We start from the raw sequence: 18,820 nt of genomic DNA, 5'->3' as shown, positions 1-18,820 counted from the left end.
CACTTTCACACAAAGCATATCATATGCTTTCTCCAAATAAACAAACATACAATAAAATTTCTCATTCATATGTTTTTCAGTGACCTGTTGAAGAGCAAAAATCTGCACTGCAAACCCCTTATCTGGCATGAATCCACAGTGCACTTCCTAACTTTAGCTCATTGTCACACCTTATACTGTTTCAGTCAGAATTCTGCTAATCCCCCTCTATATTTTTGCATTCATCCTTGCTGCCTTTTACTTTCAGTATGGGAACAATAACAATATTCTTATCAGGTATGGATGCAGTCTATACATATAGAATGGAAGAGCTGAGCCATTCCATAGGCAAACCATAACTATATTTTAATATTTAATATAATGTACTCCTGCACTATTAACAATTTTTCAATGTTGTTACAGTATTTAGGACTGAGCTTTTTTCTTCACAATGTTATGTTATTGTACATTGCAGGAAAAAAAGTGAAAATGGCTATCCATAAAAGTGTGCTTCTGCTAACTTTGTAAGGGTTGGGAATGTTACCATACAGATCTCTAAAATACTCTTTCCAATATTCCCTTACTTTAGTTTCATCTCAAATAATTTCATCACTTATTTTTACTTACTCTCTGTTTTCATCCATTTCCAAAACAATTTTATTTCCATCCATATTGCTCTGCATTTTCTCTGTCTCTTTTAATCTTATTTTTTCTTACTCCCTTAGAAGACATTATTGCAACTATTTATTTCTCTGTAAACATATTACAGGTAGTCCTCACTTAACAATTATTGTCCCTGAAGTTATGGCTTTTGCAGCACCCCCACAGTCATGTAAGCAAAATTTGGGTGCTTGGCAGCCTACCCACACTTAGGACCACAGGGGCACTTCAACCCCCCCACCTATCTCCCCCCCATCTCTGCCCTTTTGGCTGCCCTGCATAGTGGCACTCCCAGGTGGCGGAGCTGGGGCTGAAGTAGAGGCCTGGGGCCTTCAGTCTCAGCTGGCCACCCCCCCCCCGGCTTCTACTTCAGCCTCAGCCAAGGAGTGCCGCTTCAAGCTCCGCACCACAGCCAGCCACCCAGCACCACAGCACAAAGCCCTTGCCACCCTGCGCTCCATCAGCCCTGCCATGCCCAGCTGACCTTGGCAGTCTTCTTCATCCCACTGCTGATGAGGCACACTTGGCCTGGCCCTTCTTCTCGAGGCCGCATGCTCCAAATCATGCATGTCGTTCTCACAATGCTTCAGAAAACTTCTGAGGCCTTTTGAAACCTTGCAAGAAGGCCGCACCCACCTTTCTCCAAATTGCACACAGCCTTCTCATAAACAAGAGACCATATTGTAAATCAACATACTGTTTCCCACATCACACCAATTAGGAGACATATGCAGTGTACTGATGTGCAGCCAGGATACCACCTTGCATGGAAGAAAATGAATTTGTCCTAGAGTGGTTCATGATCCAATTCTCTAAAAATGAGTTTGAACATGTAAGGGGAAATTGCTTTCCACTGTATGATAGAAATTATAGAGCTTTGGTCAAAAATAAATATTTTGGTTACAAAGCTATTATTTAAATCACAGTTGGACTAAAATCATCCTACATCTTTATATAATCGTAACTTCTTGCTATCATTAGTTTTTGGGGCCTTTGGCAATACCCCACTCCATAGGCAGACCTTGGGACTGTCCACCCCAGGACTGAAAGTCCTTAGATGCTCTAATGAGCCTCCACTGTTCAGGGAGTAAAGAGGTAACCCTGGTATTTTCTTCAAAAACCTGGGCAAAAGCTGCAGTGGATGACACTTAGATAAGAGTGGGGTGGTGCTGGGAAGCTATTTTAGTATTGTCAAAACCTGGCATTTGAAGAATACGCCGGATCTGGGAAGAGGAAGGGACTTTGTTTGCCAAAGCCAATTACAATGTTTTTTAGGCCTATGGGTCAGTTCTCTTAGTATTAACCTAATGATTTATTTCTTTCTCTTTAACTTTTTAAAAGGCTTTGGAGGTTCTTTTATTGCTCCATCTCCATCACCTTCCCCCATCACACCAGCTCAGGCTAATATATTGCAGCCCAATTTTGAAGCAGCGTTTGGAGCATCCCCTTCTCCTTCCCCCGGTGGCAGTTCCTTTGATCCCTCAGGTGAGTGAAAGGATTCCTCCATGCCTTTCGGAAACAAAATGTGCCCTTCGTTTCCAAAATATGCTATTGCAGTTCTCCCAGATATCCAAAGCATTTGGGTTTTTCATGAACACATTCTTCTGAAACGGTCGAATATTTAGTATACTACTTCTAATATATAATTTGAAAAATAGTTCCTTCTGCTCAGTTCTCTTCTATAGGATTTCCGCATGCATCAAACCAAAGCGCATATATTCTGTATTTTTGCACGTGCTTTATATGCATGCTCATTTAAAAGAAACTCCTGAAATTGCAGATATCTTATCCTGTATACTCAGTGTATGGATATGTGGTACTGCCATCATTACGGAGCCTTTGCCAAGCATGCATGGCACCAGAAGTTAAAAATAATGGAGGTCCAGGGTATTTTTCCTTTGACACAAGGCTTGACTTTTCATTACTGCTCTGTCGTTTCTGTTTGTGTCTCTTTCATTCTCTACTTCCATGCTGGGGCCTTGCTACAAATTTGCCATTTCGGTGAGTTCTGAAACAGAAAAAGTTAAAGAAACCAAATAGTTCAGTATTGCTTTGCTTTAGTTACTGCTTGCCAAGCATAGTGCAACTCTGCTTACTAACATTAGCATGCATATCTGATGTGAACTGGCATACTGACTATGTAATGTTGGCCTGGATTAGATATTTCGGTTTCATTAGGTATAGAGGGATGATATCAGTTGGTTTTTGGTATTACAGGTAGTCCTCAACCTTTATGACCTTATCACTTAGCGATGGAAATTCCGGTCCCAATTGCCGTTGTAAGTCGAGGACTACCTGTATATCTAAAGGTGATACTTGTGCTAGAACTAGGCCAATGTACCGTATTTTTCCAACTATAAGACGATACTTTTTTCTAAAATCCTTACCCTAAAAACTGAAGGGCGTCTTATTCAAGGAAGTCAGCTGAAAATCGCGGTTGCAAAACTGCCAAACTTTGTTTCTGCAGAGAGGCTTCCTCCTATTGCTAGCCTCCAATCACGAGTGAAATAGCTTGTCTCCCAAACAGACTTCCTCCAATCATGAGCCTGATGTAACTGACATCAGCTGATGCTGAACAAACCAATTAGAGGAAGGCTGTTTGCACAGACAAGCTATCGGCAGTTTCACTTGTGCTTGAATGTAATTAGTTATGCAAAAGAGCCTGGAAATAGAGCTGCAGAGAGACGGTTTGGACCTCCTCCCACCGAGTGTATCAGGTAAATATTAACTAATTACTAAATAAAAATGTGTTCTGCACTATCTTTAAAATACTGATTTTTTAATTTTGGGCTGGAAAAGTGGGGGGCGTCTTGTACATGGGGGCCTCTTATTGTCGGAAAAATACGGTATGTGAATCCTGGAACATTTTCAAAGCAATAGAGTTTGAAAAATCCATTATCCTTGGTGTAATTATTAGATGGGAGGTTTTTCTGTGGGGTGGAAAACTTAACTTTGCAGCATGTGTGTGCGCACCAGTGAGTCAGTTTTGATTCCTGGCAACTGCCTGGACAAGTCCATGAAGTTTTCTTGGCAACATTTTCAGAAGTGGTTTGCCATTGCCTTCTTCCTAGGGTTAAGAGAGTGACTGGCCCCAGGTCACCCAGCTGACTATGTGCCCATGGTGGGACTAGAACTGATGGTCTTGCAGTTTCTAGCCTTCTAGTCTGGTGCCTTAGCCACCACACCAAACTGGCTCTCAGCTATGTAGTTACGTCTATGAATTTACACAGATAAAGGAAGATTTTTTAAACATCAGTACTATTGAAGATTATAGATTTATTTATAATTCTGTCCCAGGAATTCTTTCTACAAGGTATTTTCTTTGGATTTCTTTTCTTTACTTTTGTTAAGCAAGTATTATATTATTCAGCTGACATTCCACTGAACTCTTTTATAGTAACACTCTAGAGCAGTGTTTTTCAAACTTGGCAACTTTAAGATGTGTGGATGTCAACTCCCAGAATTCCCAGCCAACATTTTGGGAATTGAAGTCCACACATCTTAAAGCTGCCAAGTTTGAAAAACACTGCTCTAGAGCAATCCCATATCTTGTCTGTATGAAATTTGTCCATATATCTTGATGGGAAATTGGAAGACATAAATGTTTTGTATAGAGCATAAGTGGGTTCTTTGTGAAATCCATCACAAACTCAGAGAGCCTGTTATGAACTGGTTGGTAAAGAACACGACTACTATAGTGTGTCCATTAGCAGCAGAGAACTACAGTAATGACTTTCATCACAATAAGTAAAGGGGAAGGCCCTGATCTTGTCCCATAGAAATCCTAGTTCAGCCAAGAAGGGTATTTCCCACTGACGACAAAGACTCTAAACTTGCCCCATTCAGTAATCTCTTCTTCTCTCCACTGATGGGTGAGGAGATGATTGTGTATTTCTGTCCCTACAAATATCTTCACAGGATGCCATGGCCTCCATCTCCATCTATTGTCCAAGAATTTTCTAGCCACTAGTGCCCTTTCCAAGAACCAAAGGGCCAGGTTGGGGACAGATCATCCTGGAGAAGGTCTGTCTTGGTGGTTGCTAACAGTCAACACCAACTTGACAGCATATCATCAGTGCCCTTTCCATCTGAAAAAGGTTTCCCACCCTTTGGAACTTTTTGAATCTCCCAGGGTGTACCTGTCAACAGCAAAAACAATTGTCCCAAACCTTTGTCTTTACTTTCTCTTCACAGCTACCTGTGAGGTTGCTCAATTTCTTTTCTCCCTGAGCTTGTCCCTAGAAAGCATTCAGAAATAGGCTGTAAATACTTTACCTTCTAGCTTCCTTTGTGCTTGTCAATAGTTAAATAAAAAAATCCTTACATAAAAGACAATTCTTAATTACAATTCCTTCCAAATCTGCAAATGAGCAATAATAATTAGTTTGAGTACTCCCTTCCACCTCAGATACATCCTCATCTCAGTCTTAAATAGCTAATTGCCTAATGAATTATGATGATTCCGTTGGAATCAGATATTAAAAATTGGTACAACATCTGGTTCAGTGGTTCTGGGAAGAATCCAGAAATGGAATCTGCAAACCTGAGCCCTACTCCAAATCAATTCTAGGGGCCAGACTGGGTGAAAGTAATGTCCAAATAGGCTTTTTATTTCCTGTTACAGAAAATGATAATGTTCTCATAAGATTTGTGGATCACAATATATGAATAACTCCTCTATATATCAGTGTTAAAAACCTAAAGTGTGCAGTGCAGTTCATAGTTTAAAAAAAGTTAGTGTTGTCTAATGCTTTGTCTTATTGTAGTATGTTTGGAATTCATTTATTTCAATGTGTTAGTCAAACAGCATGCATGCCTTCCATTGGCATTACATTGACATTAAACCTGTGTGATGGTATAAAGATCTGTAGGGATTTGTATGTTTTAGAAAGGTGATGAGTTTATCTGTTAATTATGTGAAAGTTTAATTAAAAAGTAGTTTCCTGATCTGTTGATTTTCTTAAATCTTCAGTGTTTGATGGCTTAGGTGATCTTCTTATGCCAACTACAATGCAAACTGGTCAACCTTTGTCCAGTTTAGGCACAGCCACCGCCACTGCTTCAGCTGCAACCAAAGCCATTGGAAGTGATCTTGATTCCTCTCTTGCAAACTTAGTAGGAAGTAAGTTAGAAAACGAGTTAGGTTTGGCAATGATTTTCTTTTAATGACTGCTATCTTTTACATGTTGCACCAGTCGGTTATTCCTGAGCTATAATGAGTATATAACTATAACTATGCTTTGAAGAATGTATTTCTTCCCTTATATGGGAGGACAGTATAGTTGGGTTATCATTTAGGATGTGACAGAAAGTTCATTTTCTCATCCTGAACTTTGAGATTAGGGTGCATCATGTTTTCATATTGTTCAGTCAGTTTGTTATGTAATGGGCATTATTTAAAAATATGTTTCTAGGAGTAGCTTCCAAAGTGGAAAATAAAGAAATCATGATTTTATGGAGGAACAATTGATGTTTTCTTAAACTTAGCTTACTATGTCCTATGTATTTACAGTTAGGAAAGTAATCAAGACCATGTAAGCTGAGGTCTAGATCAGACAGGGTTATGGCATCAGTGACTGAATGGTATAGGAAACTTTTCAGAGATATAGTTGGGTGTGCATTATTTTATTGTCACTTTTAGATAACTGACTGAATGCCTAAGTCCGCTAACCCTGAGTTGCCTAGTAATTTGGTGGACTACAGAACATGTTATCTCTTGACATCTACTATCGTATGAAACAATCTTTCAAATTCCTGATTTCTTTTACAGATCTTGGAATTTCTGGTACCACATCAAAGAAGTAAGTAGCTGGTTAATTCAAAGTTCCAGATAGTTGTGTACTTCTCTTTTGTGCTTTATAGCATAATTCTGTAGTCAGTATTTTTATATTTCTGTATGAAGTCTTTCAATGGTGGTTATGGTGGTGGTGGTGGTTATTAGTATTATTATTCCTATAAATCTAATATTGGAAATCTTGCAAAACAGCTCTAAATGTTAAAACTTTTACGCTCCAAGAAATCAGACTTTTATGATAGAATGTTATGTCAGTAATTCCCACTTTCACTTTCCTAAAAACAAATTGTAAATTATACCTGAATAAATATGAAGAGGTACAGCAGTGCCACTATACACATAATTAATCCAGATACATTATGCAGTTTCTTCTGTTATTGTGGAGTGCCGTTAATGGACATCAAATTCTCTTCTGTATTTGTCATGTGAATGCTTTACAAATTGTTGCATTTTTTTCCTGCACTTAGTTAAGATTAAGGATCATTCTGTCATGTTGGTTTGTAATATGCACCAGGTTGTAATAATATCATTATGCCACTAAGATTCCAGCCCAGAACTTCACTATGGTTGCAGTTCTACCTCTTAATAAATTAGCACTAGAATTCTGAATCATTGACTGTCTTAGGGGAGACCTTCAGTGGAATGCAGGAGAGAAGAAGTTGACAGGAGGAGCCAACTGGCAACCAAAAGTAGCACCTGCAACATGGTCAACTGGGGTTCCTTCAAGTGGCCCATTGGTATGTGGCAGTACTGCATATTTCATAGATTTTATTTATTTACTTATTAAATTTGTATGCTGCCCATCTCCCCCTGAGGGTAACTCTGGGCAGCTCACAATTAAAGTAAAACCCGAAAAAAATACAAATATCCACATTAATTAGTTAAAAAGTTAGACTTTATAAAAAGATCATATAAAAAGATGTGGAGAATTCCATATGAACCTGATTGCTAAAATATTGGAGCCCTGTTATTGCATTAATACACAGCCACATACACAGATGTCAAGAGTTTTGACATCTGGAATAATCAGCATAATTTGTCTATTCCAAAACTGCAGTTTTGGTACATTTTTTAAGGAAATGTGAATCCCATCCTATTATTGTTGTGTGTTACGTTGTTATCTTACTGTTCTAGCAGCAGAACATTTCCTCAAATGCTCTAACGATAACAAGTTTTGAGTTTGTTTTGCACAGTTTTCATATAAGCCTTGTTAAGCATTTATTTTCAGGGTTATGCTGTTCCTATAAGCTAATAGTAATACAGCAGTTGGAAACTGCAGTTGGAAACTTATAAATCATTTTAACAAAAGACAGTATCATGTTAAATGTTGTACAGAGTAATGATCTTTCCAGGTAAGGAAAACAATACACTAAATACACTCCTTGTAACAAGTTTTTTTCTCTACCAGAAAGGTTGGGCGATTGTTCTTTATGTAAGTAGCCTTTTGTTATGAAGTTGTACTAACTGAGAGACTTGGCTACTAAACTAATGCAAAATTAAACCATTCTTTATCTTTACAGTCAACCTAAACTTGAGCTACTAATCTCCTAATAACCCTTACATCTGTAGATAAAGTAATTTTCTGCTTGATAGGTATTTCTGGATATTTCTCTTTTTTGTGCAGTGAAACAGAGGGGCAGGAATATTTCTTTTATATATTCTCTTCATTTATAAGAAAAAGGTACAGATTTTTCACACGATCCTTTTATCCTGTGCAGCCTCATTGCTACATTTTGTACCAGGTGCAACTTCAGGACATTGTTCAAGTGTAGCCCCGTATAAAATGCATTGGAATAGTCAAAAACAACTTGATTCCATATAAATATGTTTAGCTGAAGCTACAGTGAGACCAACTTCCTATGTATGTTGTTTTCAACATATTTTTGTGTGCCGAATAAGTCTAGCTTTTTCCAACACGTAATTAATTAAATGAAGTATTTGCAGTATGATATGATGGCTGCACTTAACTGATTTGATATTGCCTTAATCTTCTCGGCAGACTAGAGTTCTTTACTGAGTGCTGAAAACGACTACATTTGAGAATTGAATATATGGGGGGTTTTAATCTGATATATATATGTAGAAACCTTAACCAGTTAGTGATTTATCTCTATTACTCCAATCTCTAGACAGGATCTGTGCCTCCAGCAGGTCCTGTCGCTCCTACATCAGGTGCCCCCGCTCCACAAACTGGATCAGGATTTGGGATGGTAAGAAAAGAAAGCGGGTGGAAGGATTGACTCAAATAATGATAGGAAGGACAAGTACTACTTTCCACTTCTCCCACTGACCTTTGCTTCCTTTTTGCATTACACTGGCCTTTAAAAAAATCTCAGTATTCTTGTCTGGGAAAATGCAATTTGAATAACTTCTGGAAGGTATGGAACAAAGAGACCACTATAGAGCTTCCTGGGAAATAGGGAATCTGTCCTCTTTTTTCCATATCACATTTTAAGGACCCACACACTGAAGCTTATCTTCTGAACCTTGTGGCCAAAATACATGCTTTTTTTTTCAGAAATGTGCATTATACATGATCTCTTTCTGAGAAAAAAAAAGCATGTACAGTGGTACCTCTACTTACGAACGCCCCTACTTACGAATTTTTCGAGATACAACCAGCTCTGGCCCCAAAAATTTACCTCTACTTACGAACTTGCCTTGACTTACGGATCCGCGGCCATTTTCCACCCGTTCCATGTGGTCCGCGGCCATTTTCCGCCCATTCCACGTGGTCCATGGCCATTTTTCCGCTCATGCCACGTGGTCCGCGGCCATTTTCCGCCCGTTCCACGTGGTCTGCGGCCATTTTTCCGCCCCTGGCACGTGGTCCGTGGCCATTTTTCTGCCCTGCCGCGTGGTCAGCGGCCGTTTTTCCACCCCTGACGCGTAGTCTGCGGACGCCGGAGCGGATTAATGGTAATTACATTGAACCTTATGGGAAAATTTACTTCGACTTGCGACCAACTCGACTTGCGATCAGAGTCACAGAACAGATTAAGTTCGTAAGTAGAGGTACCACTGTAATGTATAATGTACTGAATAATGTATTCTTCTAATGCAATATACACAATACACTGCTGGAATTTACCAACCAACAGCTTAAGTTAATGTAGTCTACTCTTGAGACACATGTAGATGGGAATGGGTTCAAATTTGAAAGACACCCAAATTTGTGTAACACCCTCCCCCCACAAATGGAACATATCTACTTGGTCAAGACATTTCTTGAGTCCCAAGTGGTGTCTTTTGCTTACACTGTAGACATTATTTGTTCTCAAATGTTTTCCAGCAGACTCCTGGAACAGGTGTTCCAATGATGCCACAGCAGCCTCTTATGTATGGACAGCCAATGATGAGGCCACCATTTGGAGCAGCTGCAGGACCTGGTGCACAAGTGAGAACTTGCCTGGCTTTGGAGAAAACAAAGTCTAATCTTATTTTTGTTTTCCTCCCTGTTTTGTCCTATAGGCCTGTTTTCCAAGTTATTTCCTTCTTATTTCTGGATAGTCTAGTGTGACATGTTATTATTTTCAATTTATACCATCAAGACTTTTCAGTGTTATAATAAGGATGTTGTGTAACTGTTTAGTTTTTATTTTTAATACACTTAATTTTTTTTAAATATTACTTCTTAAGCTGTTTTGACCATTTGAAAGATGTGCCACTGGTCCAGAAGTGGTTCCTGCTCCCAGTGAATGTGATAAAGTATGATATATGATGAAGTAATTTTATTTCACTTTTTATTTACTATTAAAAAACTGAACATCACAATAGTTCTCATATTCATTCAGTGGGACATAGCATAAGCCTGCATTTATGAAGAGAACATTCAATGCCAATTAATGTTGGTTAGAGCTGGATCTTAATACTTGTCACTGTATTTTTTTCTTTTTTTCTGTGTGCGTGTCATTATCCTTCTGGAATAATGGAAAACTGTTAAGGTCTCTCCAAGTCCAACACCTGCCACTCAGAGTCCCAAGAAGCCTCCAACAAAGGACCCATTAGCAGATCTTAACATCAAAGATTTCTTATGAACTATTTAAGGTATGGCTTTTCCCCTTCCATTCTTCACTGGAATATATTCAAGCTTGTATTTTCCTCTGTATTTCACAGGTGATGCTAAGAATTCATTTGGTTTAAATGGTGTTAGTTCAGTACTGAGCTTGCTGAAAGACCAGCTAGCATGGTATAGTGGTTGCAGAGTTGAACTAGGACAGAAGACACCCAAGTTCCCTCAGTCATGGAAGCTCACTTGGATGTCTCTTCTGTCAGCCTGCTCTGCTTCACAGAAATATTTTTGTGGTGATAAAAGGAAGGGAGACCTCCATGTGAGCCGCCTTGTGCTCTTGGGGAACACACAAGATGTCAAACTAACAGATCAAATCAATAAAGTATTACTTTAGAATAATGTAGAATGTTTAATTAAACAAAGCATGCTTCTTAAAATACTTCCTAGAGCTGTTGTAGTTATGATTTGATCTAGTATCTGTGGTTGGGGACAGGAGACTAGGGAAAAGAAAACATACCTTGCTATCTCGTAGTGGGATAGAAGGAGGAGCTCACAGAGAATTGTGTGACATTTTCCTATTCTCCTAAGGATTCCTTGGGTCATTGTGACATCTCTGGAAACAGACAGACCAACTGTGTTCTCTGCCACATCTGTAGTTCCCTTTTTGTATAAACTAATTTAAAGCATTATTTTCTTAATTCAGATGTATTTTATTTGCAAACATTTAGAATTATGAGAAAGATTATAGGACTAGGATACTTGGCTCAGTAAGGATTTAAATTCAGGTCTGACATTCTGCAGAATTGATACTGTGTGACCAGAGTGAAAACACTATGTGAAGTCCTTTCAAAAAAGTTAGTTAATAAAATTCAGATCACGCCCTTTCAAAATGTTAATTAATAAAGCTACAAGTAGTCCTTGCTTGGTGACCACAACTGGGATCAGCAACTCCATTGCTAAGTAACAGGGTTGCTAAGTGAAACATCATGTGACCATGACAGACCTATGATGTCACTTCCCATTTGATCATTAAGCAAGTCACCACAGATCGTTAAGTGAGACATCATGTGACTATGATTTGTGATTTTACCGCCAGCTTCTCCATTGACTCTGCTTGTTGGAAGCCAGTTGTGAAGCATGCAAATGGCAATCATGTGACCGCGGGACATTGCAATAGCCGTAAACGCTCACCAGTTGCAAAGTGACCAAATGTGGATCATGTGACTGCGGGGATGCTGGGATGGTTGTAAATGCAAGGACTGGTTGTAAAGTTACTTTTTCAGCACCACCGTAACTTTGATTGGTTGCTAAACAGGGCAGTCGTTAAGCAAGGTCTACCTGTATTTGTATTCCTTTTAGTCCTGCTAATATCTTACAGGAAGAAGCTCAGCATAAAATAATAAAGGCTGAAGCATTTCCACTATTAAAGCCCTGAACAAATGACCAGGTTTGCACTGGGCACTAAAAACCATCAAGCTTAAAAACAGCAGTACCTTTCCTCTCCCTGACTCTTACAGAAAAAGAGCAGGGAATTGTATATATAGACATTTGTGTATGCAGTGCACTTGCGATCAAACATCCATATCTCTCCTGAACACTTCTCCACTACTGGAGCAGAATTTAAGTCTAGATTATTACCTTAAATGTTGTAGCTCACTCTGTGTGTGTGTGCATGTGCAAGTGAAAGAGACAGAGAGTCTATGTGTATTAAACTCCTTTATAATAAGCGTGGAAGAAAATGTGTTTCAGTTACCTTGCCTCTTAGAAAAAAAGAAGAAAACATTAAGTAGTTGAGGGAGGGAAGGTTATATCTTCAAAGTGTCATCTGGCACGTAAGTCAGATCACGAAACTGGGTTTGAATGCCTGTCCCTTCAACTTCCTAATGCTTCTTTCCCCCTCTTTTTGTGATTGTAGTTTTGTGAAAGGATAACTGAAGATGCAAGTTTGGATTCTGCAAGCAGGAGTTTTGTTGCTCAGAATTTCCAAGTGAGCCACCACTACCAAACCCAGTGCTTACTCAGACTTCTCTCCTACTTCCAAAACCTGTAGCACAGCTGTGAAAGTGAACATAGGAATGTGTACTATTTTAGTTGTTATCCTTTCTCTCTCTCTCTCTCAGTTTGTGTACTTGGGTTATAATTTATGTGTTTCTCAATTTAAACAATGGATGTATGTTTCTGATGCCTTTTAGTGCTTTTCTGGACCAATCCAGTAGGGACAGAATATGCAGCTGTTGTGTGGTGAGCCATTTGGAGCGATGTGTCTGTGTTTCTGGAGGTCTTAATGTAAATAACCTTGGCAACCCTCTAAATTTTCTCTTCAACTCCAGTTTCCTTTTCATATCCGTTATACAAAACAATATTGTGGTTATATCAGGTAGCAAGAAAAACACTGTCAATCCTTTTTTTTTAAGTGTGTGGAATGTAACTTTTTTCAAAAGCAGGATGATTATCAAATTCGTTGTGGGTAGGTTTTAATTTCCTGACATTTTATCTGCTAATATGAATGAAAACTCCCATTTAATACCTCTTTGATCAAGTTACTTGATGAAGGATGTTTTAAAAAATCCCCCACGTGAAAATACTTTATCAGATTTCTTTAAAAATATTTGCCTTTTGTTTTCATTTAAAAACCATCTTATTTATCATTGTTATTTTAAATGCACTGAAAACAAGTAAAGGGTAAGTTTCTTGCCATATAATTGAGAAAAATCAAATATAATAAACAAAGCAAACTCCTTTAGGTTCCTTAGACTTTGGCTGCCCACTGTATCCAGGGGCAATTCATGATTTTTCCCCCTTTTGCTTTTATGTACATCTGTCAGTTTTGTTCTCCTCTGTATATATCTTAGATTAGTGTTTTTCATCCCCATACAGTACTCTGTATTTTCTGTACTGTTTGTGATTAGAGGTCACACTGAACCTGAATTATACCCTTTACTGTAAACAGGAGTGTTCTTTTATCATTTTAGTTTGTTCTCTCATACTGTGTGTGCTGATGGCTTAGCTTAAGATTTTTGACTCCTTAATAAGGTCACTGTTGATCAGTGTTACAAGTGGCTTGGCAGCTCTTTGTTAAAGCATATTAGGTTGGAAAGATGTTCATCTAAGTCTTTCAAATTAATATTTAATCAATATGTGGTACCATTTTTAAAAAGTGGTTGTATATTGTGGGGATAACATACCCTGTAACGACAGAGAGTTAGAGAGAGAATTTCAAATGGGTTTCCTTTGTATTTTGGTTTGAGAAAAACCCAATGCATGTACACCCTCTGAGATGCAATAAAACACCTTGATCAAAGTAAATTCAAAATAAAGTGGTCTCTGCTATTTTCTTAATTATCCAGAGTTTATGATGATGGTAGAGCACAGCAGCAGTAGGGCAATGTTGGGCTTCAGGGTTTCGTGACCATGGTCTAGAGAACAGATTTCCTGACTTCTCACCAGCGGCTGAGTCTGGATTCTTCGGAGGCAAGGTGGTCTGCTGCACAGGGGCTAACTGGGCTCCTGTCGTTGTAACCAGGTGTCCTGACTTCTGATTGGTGCAGGTTGGTGAGGGCCTCACCAACCTGCACCAGTCGGAAACCAGCTCAGCTAAAGGCCAGTCAGAAGTGTTGAAATGTCAGGAAATCTGTTTTCTAGACCATGTTCACTAAATCCTGAAGGCCAACGCTGCCCAACAGTTACTGGTTATGAAAGCTTAAACCAGTATACAATAGCAGTAGTTTACAATTTTTATATCTTCCTGCAAAACAAAAAGATCGTTATTTTGTTTTAAAATTCAGTCATGTCAAATGTATGCCGACCCTCCCGCCATGAATTCATTAGTATTTTAAAATTTATCTACATAAATTTTCTAAAATGTGCAAAATCATTTCAACAATCTGAAATACAGTACTCTGTATTATTTATTCAATAGCAGCTTCTTCAGCAATCAGTGGAGCTTGGTTCTAGAAAAATGTACACAGTAACATCAATCAATACAAGAAGTATATTGGGAAGATGTTTATTACTGATGTCAGTTAAGACATTTATTGAGCTGACTGGCACTGCAATATGTGTCTTAAACTGTTGAAACTAGTTTAACTGTGGTTTCTTTTCATATCAAAAGAGATATTGCAGATTTGGAAAAGGTTCTAAAAAGGGCAACCCAAATTATCGGGAAGCTAGGAAAGGGTACAGCGCTTTTCTCAACTAGAATGAGGTTTTGGAATTGCAACTTCCAGAAATTCCCTGCCTTTGGTCACGCTGGCTACATTTTGGGAGTTATAGTATCAATATATCTGATTGAGTCGTTTAAGAAAAAATGGTAAATAAGAACATAATAGAGGAATGTAAAATTATATTATGATGAAAGCCGCTACAGTGTTGTTTTTTAATAACACTCAGACTGGTTTTTTTATTCTTCGTGTGAGAGAGATGGGATAACCCAGTAAAATTGATAATGGGAATTTATAACAGACACAGTGCTTAGTTAAGTGACAGAGTCCCCTACTACAGTGTGTACTGCCACCAATTTTGACATCTTTAAAAAAATTAAGACAAATTCATGAAGGGATGATGTCTGTGGGTGTTAGACATAATGTTTATTATGCTACATATACTCTTTTGAGGTGCCTTTGCTACAGTTATGCCAATATAATAATAGTAAGAAGCAGCATACTTCTGAACTGAGAAGAAGAGCTAGAAATGGCTATTGCACTGAACTGCTGCTCTGGTCTTCCTATCAGCATCTGGTAAGCTACTTTGGAAAACAGTAAACTGGATTAAATAGGCCTTTAGTTGAACTCAGCTAGACACTTTTAAAGTTCTGATACTGGGTTAGAAGTTCTGAAACTACAGTATAAGTGGTTACTCATCTTACTGTCTGAAGCTATGATAGAGCATATGCGTGATCCAATTAGAAGCAGCTTTCCAAAGTCTCAGAAAAATACCCTTTCCAGAAGTAGGATCCTTAACTCAGCTGCTAAGCATAGAGCCATGATCTGTCCTTTACAAGAATTAAGGCATATTTTTAAAAATAACTACCATAATCCAAGGAAATGTTGATGTTCCTCTCAAACTCAGTCACCTTCTGGGGGAGATGGGCAGCATATAAATTTAATAAACAAACTTGCTGAAAAAAGCTATGTTCATTGTCATTTGGAGATATTTTGTGATTTTCAGAGGAGTCCAGATGATGCCTCTTGACCTGTGAAGGCCAACTTTTTAAACATCTATCTGTCATCATCTAGTCCAGGGTACATAAGCTAGGGGCCACATGCATTCTTAAAAGTATGGTTCAGCCACTCATTTTAGATATTTTTTCAGTGATGGGGGATTTAAGGATGGAGATGGAACAGCTTGCTTCCTGCTTCTATTCCCACCTTAAAACATCTCACCCAAAGTCCTGAAAAAACTCAGTCCCACACCTTCCAGTGATATCACGGTATCCCAGATAGCCTCTTATAGCCCTCTGGAAGGCTAGGGGGATTAAATGTGGCCCCCAATATCTCAAATACTGTCCATCACTGATCTAAATTTTTATCACAGTGTCCCTGGAATTGGAACTGGTTATGGATATCAGTTGAGGGATCCATAATTCTTCATTTCTCACATATGATCTTAGTGATAACAGTTACATTGCTAGGTAAACTTGCCATGAATTAAAGATTCAAGTTGGAATCTTGTGAAATACAGGAGCAGATCAGGTCTTAAGGAGAAATTGCAGATTAGACTATAATGGATGAATGATCTTGGTTGTGCATTTGTTATTTGTTCCACTGTGTTACACTTCTGGCATACTTGTTCACTTTTATAAATCACACCAAATGTCCGAATAGTTTATGGCAGATATTTCTGCTGCTTCAATCAAAGCCAGAGTATATTTCTCCAGTCCATATAGCAGAAAAACTCCCAGAATTGTGCTTATGATAACCTTGGGGTCCAGATTATTCCTCTTTAGGAAGGAGGTTAGATCTGAATCACCTGGGACCATCATAGCATCTTAATTTAGATCCTTGAAGACTTTAACATTGTACATGAACAGTTCTATTCAAAAGAAAGCTGCCTTAATTCCAGGAGGCTCCATTACCATGTATACATGCATACAATTTATCTTTAATTTTGAGATGTTTAAATAGCCTTGTATTATTGCCCAACCATGTACAAACCAAAGGAAAAAAGTAATACTTTTCTGGAGCTTTTATTTTAATCCTGTTGGTCAAGTCTGGACATGTTCAAGTTCATTATCTGAATTAACTGCAAAGGCTTAAGAGGGAAGCTTCTTAGCATACCATTATTTTAATTTTGAGAAAAGTGTTAAGTGTTTCTCAGACTATAAATCTTGTTTGATGTGTTGCACAAAATTGGTTAAGGTGTGTGTGTGTGTGTGTGTGTGTGTGTTTTTAACAGTGCAGCATTACTTTTAAGAAACAGCCTCTTTCCTTTTCATTGTGAGTAAATTCTATTCAGAAACGGATATTAAAGTTGGAAATAAAATATGTATTTGTTGAGTTTTCAACATAGATGTGATATTCCTGTTTAAAGGTTAAAAAACAAATGCTGAGAGAGTTGGGTTCGTTAGTAGGGGGTTTTATTACAGGTTAAAATTGTTTAAGAAATGTTAAACTGGAACATAGGCTTTTGTATCCTAGGCTGCCCCCTGCCGGATACACAGTACAGTGTAATAAATTTAAAGAAATATATGATGCAGCTGTCCATGTAATGTTTTGTTTACATCACACCAGTGGTGTGATAATCATACAGCTAATCAGTGACAGTCTGGAAATTGCTGTCAAGTGAAGCTGCATAGGCTCAAGATTCTTTCAGACTTTCAGGATTTCTGTGGTTACAAGTGAGAAACAATTGTGCAGAGAGCTGTTCTCTAGCATAAGGAAAATCAGATAAAATCAGATACAATAGAATACAATGTTTGGATCCCCATTAACTTCTGTATGTATGGAAGGCCATTGCAGAATAAAGCACCAACGTGAAGCACAGCTTATACATAATTACTCAGAAGTAAGCCCAATTTAATTCAATGAAGTTTCTCATAGGTAAATATGAATGAAGTTACAATCTTTTTTTTTTTTTAATCTTTTGTCTCAGGCCCTATCAATCATGACAGCACATAGAATATAGTGCTAAGAATCTGATTGTCTTGCCACATTTTTTTATCCTGTTTTAAATGTTCTGAAGTGTTTCAGAATATCCCATTGCCAATATTAACGCAAAATAAATTTATTTGAGGGAATTTAATGAGCTACAACTCAGAGAAATATATGCAGATTAACTTTGTGCGTCCATATTTTTTAAAATTTGCTTGAAAACAAGATGTAACTTTGGTGCTTTTCTTGTAAAAATACCACAGGAACTTACAGTGTGAAGCAAGAACAGTAACTCATCCTTTCTTTGAGTTCTAATCAAGGCTTAGTCCAAAAAGCAACAGGCAAAATCAGTACTGCACACAGTCAGTAAATGGGTGCAAGCAGTTTTTCTCTTCTAAATACAGTTCTTACAGCATATTAAATCGTTTCACCAAGCAAGTAGTCTAAGTGCTTTGTGGGAAGACTTCATATAGCATAGCAGTTTCTATTTACTGAAGAGTTTTGTGATCTTGTGAACATTTTGCTCCATAAGTTAACATTATGGTTTAGTTTTAACTTACTCTGTAATTTTTGTGTGGTTTTCATAGTTTTTTTTTGCTTTAGTTTGCCACCAACTAAAAAATAGATTAACTTTTGTTTTGTGATATTTTTAAAAGTTGTCAAATAAAACATGAAATTTGCCAACACAGTACTTTACAAGCTTAGAATTTACTGGCTTTTTTGGGAAAAGGGCATGGTGATTGACATCTGGTGTCTGAAATAAAGTTCTCCATAGCTTGTGTTCAGAGAAGATTCAAAGGCAGAGCTGGATTGCACTGTTGCTCCAGTCTTTTATGTGAGAAATACTGTTTTTATTCAAGGGAGAATTTACAAGATAGTTACACAAGTTTGTCTTACCAGAGTTTTACTAAGGTTAGTTTGTGCAGGTTTATGTTTGAATGGGGCGTGTCTCCTTTATTCTAAGTTCATTCATTCTTTTTGTTTTTAAAGCAGTCTGTGTTGTAGCACAGGTGCTGTTCAAATGTTTTGGACAAGATCAACTTTCCATTTGGGACAGTGGTGGTGAAGTATAAATTGCTGTTCTAAATTAATACTTCAGCTTAGATGTTCAAGTATTTTAACACAGCTTTATTAATAATTTCAACCAGAAATGGTCAACGTCTTGAGAAAGAAGCACCATAACAACTTAATATAGTGTAGAAATGCCTTAGCCACACAATATAGGTTTGTCAGACTACAGTTGAAGATACACTTCAAAATTGTCTCATATGGGTTCTCATGAGCACT

The 18,820-nt window shown here is 37.9% G+C and overlaps 1 protein-coding gene across 1 annotated transcript in view; it reads left to right on the top strand.

Annotated features, from left to right (window-relative positions):
• Nucleotides 1–14,269, top strand: part of SNAP91 (synaptosome associated protein 91) — a 95,536-nt gene extending 81,267 nt beyond the window's left edge. Inside the window, exons 24-32 of the mRNA XM_088138131.1 lie at nucleotides 1,981–2,124; nucleotides 5,612–5,761; nucleotides 6,410–6,440; nucleotides 7,059–7,170; nucleotides 7,842–7,865; nucleotides 8,563–8,643; nucleotides 9,726–9,830; nucleotides 10,378–10,480; nucleotides 12,361–14,269. Of these exons, the coding sequence (XP_087994257.1) occupies nucleotides 1,981–2,124; nucleotides 5,612–5,761; nucleotides 6,410–6,440; nucleotides 7,059–7,170; nucleotides 7,842–7,865; nucleotides 8,563–8,643; nucleotides 9,726–9,830; nucleotides 10,378–10,470 (740 nt within the window). The 3' untranslated portion in view covers nucleotides 10,471–10,480; nucleotides 12,361–14,269. The remainder of the gene's footprint in view (nucleotides 1–1,980; nucleotides 2,125–5,611; nucleotides 5,762–6,409; nucleotides 6,441–7,058; nucleotides 7,171–7,841; nucleotides 7,866–8,562; nucleotides 8,644–9,725; nucleotides 9,831–10,377; nucleotides 10,481–12,360) is intronic.
• The last annotated feature ends 4,551 nt before the right edge of the window (nucleotides 14,270–18,820 follow it).

This window comes from Python bivittatus, unplaced genomic scaffold (assembly GCF_059951505.1).
Source record: "Python bivittatus isolate LINGU-HERP-01145 unplaced genomic scaffold, Pbiv_v1 ctg000020_np1212, whole genome shotgun sequence".
NCBI classification, from domain to species: domain Eukaryota; kingdom Metazoa; phylum Chordata; class Lepidosauria; order Squamata; family Pythonidae; genus Python; species Python bivittatus.
Note: the sequence above shows the minus strand (reverse complement) of the source record. Positions and strands in the feature narration are given on the sequence as shown.